The 7500-nt window shown below is 45.1% G+C and overlaps 1 protein-coding gene across 1 annotated transcript in view; it reads left to right on the top strand.

The window, feature by feature from the left end:
• CDK5RAP2 (CDK5 regulatory subunit associated protein 2) overlaps window positions 1-7500 on the top strand; it is a 70827-nt gene that overhangs the window by 6357 nt on the left and 56970 nt on the right. The window contains 8 exon segments of the mRNA XM_081967683.1: window positions 179-255; window positions 902-1025; window positions 2425-2579; window positions 4021-4159; window positions 5248-5301; window positions 6355-6474; window positions 6688-6724; window positions 6727-6784. Of these exon segments, the coding sequence (XP_081823809.1) occupies window positions 179-255; window positions 902-1025; window positions 2425-2579; window positions 4021-4159; window positions 5248-5301; window positions 6355-6474; window positions 6688-6724; window positions 6727-6784 (764 nt within the window).

The following is a 7500-nucleotide window of genomic DNA, read 5'->3' as shown; positions in this document are numbered from 1 at the left end:
TTTGATGCTGGGTTTCCATTTTAAGTCTTGAGATATGATAGAGCTTAGTAACCTGCTTGGAGTCTTTCCCTCACGAAGGCCAAAGTTTTACCCCCGTTATGGAATAGGAAACTACTCTGCAAAAATTCCTTGTGGGGGAAAAAAAAAGTTTTTCTGCATTTCTCTCTCGTTCCGTTAGAACATCGAGCTCAAAGTCGAATTGGAGAGCGTGAAACGAGAACTTCAGCAACGAGAGCAGTTGCTCCGGAAAGCGTCGTGAGTATTTTCCCTGTCGTGAAATGTGTGGACAGCCTTCCTTGTTTAATTGTGTTTCTGGTGTCCAGCCGGGCTTCCCCTCTGCAGGACGGTCTGGGGAGGTGGGTTAAGCTGAGAAGGGAGATCCAGCTGGATGGGAGCTCTGTCATGCCCCCATCGGAGCCTGAATCTGCGTCGGAAGACGAGCTGGAACCTGAGAAGACAGAGATTGAGAGGGTGGCTTCGTTGTCTTCGGAAGAAAATGGGGAAGGCCAGGGACTTTCAGGATTAGGACAGATTGTAGGCAGGGAGGAACAGGGACAGGATGTATATAAGAGACAGAGCTCAGGCAAGGAGCAAGGACCACCCCCTCCTGATCCGAGAGCAGGGAGAGTGGAGAGAAGACATGAATAGCGCAGACTAAACAGGCTACTTGGGAGGAGAGTGCCTCACCCATCTTCACAAGGTACACCTGGGGAATGAGACTTAGAGGCTTGGTTTTGTGTTACCTCTGTGCCGTGCCCTGGGTCATCACAAGCGCCATCCTTCGGTTTTCTCCTGTCCTCCTCCTCCTCCTCCTCCTCCTCCTCCTCCTCCTCCTCCTCCTCCTCCTCCTCCTCCTCCTCCTCCTCCTCCTCCTGAACGATCCTATATTTGGCCTTTGCAGGAAAGCCGTGGAAAGCTTGGCCCAGGGTGGTGATGCTGAAATCCAACGCCTGAAGGACGACGCGGAGAAGAAAGTCCAGGAAGTAGAAACAAGCTTGACTAGCAGAATCCGGCTTCTAGAGGAGGCGAGTCTTGGAAACTTTTCGGGAATTTGGGGGGAATGTGGCATCTTTGGACCCGGTGGGAAGGTTTGGCTGGAGTTTGCTGGCCAAGGAAATCCAAGGAAAAGCTGCCCTTGAGAGCTTCGGTGGCACTGTGGTCAGAGTGCGGTACTGCAGGCTCCTTCTGCTGACTGCCGGCTGCCTGCAATTTGGCAGTTCGAATCTCACCAGGCTCAAGGTTGACTCAGCCGTCCGTCCTTCAGAGGTGGGTCAAATGAGGACTCAGATTGTTGAGGACCATAGGCTGACTCTGTAAAGCGCTTAGAGAGGGCTGTGTAGCGATATTTCAATCTCAGTGCTATTGCTGCCTGCCTGCCTGCCAGTCTGCCTGTGAATCCATCCATCCATAGATCCATCCACCTACCCATTTCTCTCTCTCCCTCCTTCACTCCCTTCCTCCCTCCCTCTCTCTCTGTCATCCTATTTATCATCCACATCCATCCATCTTACATCTACTATCTATACTGTATTCTTTCTATCTATCTGTCTGTCTGTCTATCTATCTGTCTATCATCTCTATCTCTGTCAATCATCCTATTTATCCATTTATCCATACGTCTATATCTATTAATATCTATATATCTATCAATCAACCTATTTATAATCCATTTATCCATCCATCCACCCACCCACCCACCTACCTACCTACCTACCTACCTACATCTCTATTATCTATCTAGCTATCCATTTTATCTGTATGTCTGTGTCTGTCTATCTATCTATCTATCTATCTATCTATCTATCTATCTATCTATCTATCTATCTATCTACCTACCTACCTACCTACCTACCTACCTACCTACCTACCTACCTACCTATCTTATCTATCTATCTTATCTATCTATCCTCTCTTATCTCTATCAATCATCCATTTATCCATCCGTCCATCCATCCATCCATCCATCTATATCTATCAATATCTATCCATCTATCTATCTATCTATCTATCTATCTATCTATCTATCTATCTATCATCTATCTATCCATCCATCCATCCATCCATCCATCCATCCATCCATCCATCCATCCATCCATCCATCCATCTATCTATCTATCTATCTATCTATCTATCTATCTATCTATCTATCATCCTCTTTATCCATCCATCCATCCATCCATCCATCCATCCATATCAATCTCTCTCTCTCTCTCTCTCTCTCTCTCATCCTCTTAGTTGCTCTTCTCTGAACTTTTTCCAAAGTCCCAACATCTTTTTTGTAGTATGGTGGACTCATAAATATTGGGTGGGGTGGGGTGGTGGTCTTTCCAGGGCTGAGTTGAGTGGTGGGGACGAAGGATTGGTTTTAAAGGTGGTCCGACCGTCCCTTGGTTTCAATGTCCTTCTCTTGTTTTCCGAGTACAGGACCTTCAAAGCGCCCGGGAAGAAGTAGAGAAAGCGTTTGCTTTGACGGAGCGCGAAAGAGTCCAGCGACTGGCTGTGGAACAACAGCTCTCCTTGATCATCACTGCGCAGGCCAAAGATACTGACGTCACGGCCCTGCTGGGAGAAAAAGACAGGTGGAATGCCTATCATCTTCTTTTAATGACCCCCTAATCCCTTGAGGGCAACTGAATGGAGCTGAGTATTTACTGGCCGGATGCCTTTATTGTTGCCAGGGTGGAGTTTTGTTCAGCAGATATATTCTCATTGTTCCCAGAGAGAGAAATGTCTTGCCTCTACCTAGGATCGAACTCACAGCCTCCTGATTGTGAGGCGAGAGCTCCCCCTCTAGGCCACCACAACATTCACAGGTGGAATGTCTATGTCCCATAGGTGCTTTTCCAAAAGGCAACTGGGCCTTTTTTTTTCCCCACCCCCTGGAAAATGTTTCGCTTCTCATCCAGGAAGCTTCTTCGGTTCCTGGATGAAGGAACATCCTGGTTGAACTTCTTGAAGTGAAAAAGCTCCTTGGTTGGGAAGTGAAACATTTTCAAGGCAAAAAACAAAACAAAACAAGGAAATCCAGTTGGGACAAAAGGACGGGTTAGGCTACTGCTTGTAGCCCCAAACGTTTGTTTTCTTTTAGCCAGGTGGGTTTACTGGTTGTATTCTGAGCTAGGCTTCCCCCCAAAAGCAGGAGGCAGAGTCCTGGTCCCAACAAAACCCCTTTTATTAAACGAATGTGAATTCCTCCCATTTACATTCAGCCAAGGCCTGGCAAACAGTCTTTCAAAGGAGTATTTATGACCACAGACCTTATCTAGCTTGGAAAGCTGCCATGGAAATATTTTTTCCAAATGAGGTGCGCTGAAAGGAGAGTCTGGGCACAGAGTCTCCGAGATTCACGGACAGATCTTCACACTCCTGAAACGAATCTAATGACCGAACGAACAAATTGTTTCCTGCAAACTCCACTCCCCTTTTGCTCCTCTTTTATTTCCTCTGGGAGGGGCCGTTCATTGTCCACCTGTGTCCTTACTCCCAAGTCGACCTCTGTTCTTTAGCTGTTCCCTTCATCTGGCAACTCACACTGGGAACAGGCTCCAGCTGTTCTTCTGCCTCACTGATGTCTGACTCTGAAGGCAGCTGATAACTGGCATAGGGCTCTGGCCCCCTCTCTGCCTCCGACACAGAGCCCTCATCAGAGCCTTCCCAGGACTCCAGGACTGGCCCAGGTTCCTCCCCAACCTCCTCACTGTCTGAATCTGCTGCAAGCTCTGCTGGCAGGCCACAACTGGTTGACCCTGATCAGCTTGGGGCCTCCATGCCCACCTCCTGAGCAGGTGTCTGTGAAGATTCTCAATTATCGAGGTCATGGTTCTCCCAAAGGTGCTTTTTCAAGAGGCAATTGGACTTCCAAAAAGTCCAGTTGCCTCTTGAAAAAGCCCCTTTAGGACACCCTGAGTAGGTGATGAGGCCCTAACTGGAGAGACTCTCTCTCCTGTGAGCCAGTCAACCTTTGAGATGTCCTTGCTTTCTCCCTGCCTGTGGTGTAAGTGGCTGGTGTTGTGCCCGTAGGTGCATAGAGCAACTGAGGCTCTCTCTGGAAAGGAAAAATGCTGCGATCCAGCTCTTGGAGGAAGGACAGGGAAGACCTTCAGAAGAAAGCCAAGATCCTGGTGCGGCATTGAATGATGACAAAGAGAGGACCTTAGAGGTGAGGAAAACGTGGGAGGTGGCTAAGGATGGCCAGTAGGTGGGAGGATTGTCCCATCCATCCCTCCATCCATCCATGCATCCATGCATCCATGCATCTATCCATCCATCCAATAAAGGAGAATATTTGTATCCCAGGGTGGAACTGTGAGCTCCTTGGTGCTCTCTGAGCTTGGTGGTTTTCTTACAGAAGTTTCATGACCCAGCTAGGTAATATCATCAGTGTAAGAAGGAGGTGGGGTTTGCTTTCTGTTTATGTACTTTGGATTGGCCGGTTTGTTGTGTCATCATCGTCCTCCTCCTCCTTGCAAACCCCCCTCCTTTCTAGCACTGATGATGTTACCTGGTTGGGTCATGAAATGTCTGCAGGAAAACTACCAAGCTCAGCGCTAGAATATTTAACGGGGAGCAAATCACACTTACTAGCACTGATGAAGTTACCAAGTTGGGTCATGAAATGTCTCCAAGAAAACAAGCAAGCTCAGAGCTACAATAATTAACGGGGAGCAAATCATACTTAGCAGCACTGATGATGTTACCTAGTTGGGTCATGAAATGTCTCCAAGAAAACAAGCAAGCTCAGGGAGCACCAAGGACCCCTTACTTATCTCTTTATTCATCCATTCCTTCATTCAGTATGAATGACTGTCCATCTACTTACAAGGGATTCTGAGCGATGAGCAATCATGAAACAAATTAAAGGAAGTTGCCACCGCATTACAAAAATTAAAACACCACTCCATAGCCAAGTATGATTTTATAATCCACAATGGAACATCTTAGAAAGCATTTTTATTTCTCCCCCTCTCTCTCCAATTTTAAACCATGCTTGGCTACAGCCTCTCACTTTGATGGAATGGGTGAGGAGAGGCCATATAGGTCTCTCCAATCCTCTCCAACTTCTATTCCAGGTTTCTAGTCCTCATGACTTTACAACACAATTTTCTTTTTCTCCCTTCCCAGCCCCTCGTTTTCCCCCCCCATGCTGCTAAGCACAAGTAGCAAACAGTCATCTATCCGCCCCCCTCTTCTTCTTCTTCTTTTTGGTTATTGCCGAAATTTAAATTAAAAACCTTTCTGTTCTTGCAGATTCTCAGGAGCGAATTCAGCAGTGAAAAAAAAGACCTTGAAAAAAAGATTGAGGTATGGCACTTGCGTCCTTTGCACTCAGAATCTTAACATCGCCGGAGAGGGGAATTTGTGGCAGCCTTTTTCCCTCTTAGAATTCAATTTTCTGAAAGCAAGGAAAATTATTTCCCCAAGCAAAAGGAACGTTTAGCTGTGATCTGTTCTTCTGCAGCCCCAAAATATTTGCCTCTATCTAATCTGGAACAACGATGCATCCCAATACAACCTGGGTGTGTTAAATATTTGGAATCCTGCATCCAGTTTTGGTCGCCACGACGTAAAAAAGATGTGGAGACTCTAGAAAGAGAGCAGAGAAGAGCAACAAAGAGGATTAGGGGACCGGAGGCTAAAACATCTGAAGAACGGTTGCAAGAACTGGGTAGGATAAGAAACAATGGGTGGAAACTAATCAAGGAGAGAAGCAACTTAGAACCAAGGAGAAATTTCTGAACAGTTAGAACAATTAACCAGCGCAACAACTTGCCTCCAGAAGTTGTGAATGCTCAAACGTTGGAAGTTTTTAAGAAGATGTTGGATAACCTTTTCTCTGAAGTGGTGTAGGGTTTCCTGTCTAAGTAGGGGGTTGGACTAGAAGACCTCCAAGGTCCCTTCCAACTCCTGTTCTATTCTGGTCTAGTCTAGTCTATCAAGGAGAGAAGCAACTTAGAACTAAGGAGAAATTTCTGAATAGTTAGAACAATTAATCAGTGGAACAACTTGCCTCTAGAAGTTAGAAGTTTTTAAGAAGATGTTGGATAACCATTTGTCTGAAATGGTGTAGGTTTTCCTGTCTAAGTAGGGGGTTGGACTAGAAGACCTCCAAGTTCCCTTCCAACTCCTGTTCTATTCTGCTCTGCTCTGCTTCCGTTCCATTCCCCTTCCCTATCCTATCCTATCCTATCCTATCCTATCCTATCCTATTCTATTCTATTTCCTATTCTATTCTATTTCCTATTCTATTCTATTTCCTATTCTATTCTATTCATTCTAATTCTATTCTAATTTTTATTCGAGTTCTATTCTATTCTCGAATGTAATTTTTATTTACCTTTTAAAAAAAACTTCTAGTGTCTCCAGAAGAACCTCCGTGAACGGGAAACGGAGCTTTCTGCCGAAAAGAAAAATGCCCTGAAACGAGACAAGACCATCCAGGGTTTAACCCTTGTGTTAAAAACCAAGGAAAACGAGGTAGGTGAGATTTTTGTCTGTCCTGCCAAGAAACAGATTTGAAAACAAAAACAAAACGCATGAAGTCTTGAGGCTGAAGAATATATCAAAATATAAAGGCGTCCTTGGCTGCGTCAGACTGAAAGTCCCCTTTTCTGGGAGGGGGGGGAGGGCTTCCCCCCTTTGGGTTTCCCTCTGTGCCTCTACATTTTCCGTACTTTTGTCTTGTTTTAGACCGGAGAACTCGCTTCTGAGGTAGAGAGCCTGAAGCGTTGTTGGCGATGTCTGGAGAGATCGGTTCCAAAGCTCAGACTCAGAAATTCAAGGTTGGGCAAAGGAGATGGAGTAGATAGTATTTGCAGCTCAGGGTGGAACTGTGCAGCTGGGGTTGTTTTCTTCCAGACGTTTCATGACCCAACTAGCTGACATCATCAGTGCTAAATGGGAGGGGAGTCTGGGTGGAAGGAGGAGGAGGAGGTCTGCGAGGGTGCTCTCTGAGCTTAGTGGTTTACTTGCAGATGTTTTTTTAAAAAAATTAATTTTTATTTATTTATTCTTGTAAAAATAAAATCATACAAACATAATTTTAAACATATTGCCGTCACCGCGCAAGAAATCATAGCGTTTAAATAACCAAACTTAACATTACCGTCCTAATAGTAGGCCTAGTATTTGACACCAACATTTACACTATATGCAGCCCATCTAGTCAGCGTACCTACTTCATCAATTCTTATTCGTCCTTTAATTTCTGATTAATATTATTTACCAGTATCTGATTTAAACATATATTATTGCTTTAGTTGTTATTATTCGGTCGTTCCCGTACCCAATTATACCACCTCTTCCACGAGTTATAGAATTCTGAGTCCTTTTTTCCTTTAATTAATTTTGTTAGTCTATCCGATTCTGCGCATTCATTAATTTTATTTATTACTGCCCTATCCATTGGTATTTGATCGCTCTTCCATTCCTGGGCAAATGCCAATCTTGCCGCAATGGTTATGTGCAACACCAAAAACCATATCTCCATGTTGATATCTGGGG

The sequence above is a fragment of the Natrix helvetica genome (genome assembly GCF_964273705.1).
Source record: "Natrix helvetica genome assembly, chromosome: 15".
NCBI classification, from domain to species: Eukaryota; Metazoa; Chordata; class Lepidosauria; order Squamata; family Natricidae; genus Natrix; species Natrix helvetica.
The sequence above is the reverse complement of the archived record's forward strand: the minus strand, read 5'-3'. Positions and strand labels throughout refer to the sequence as shown.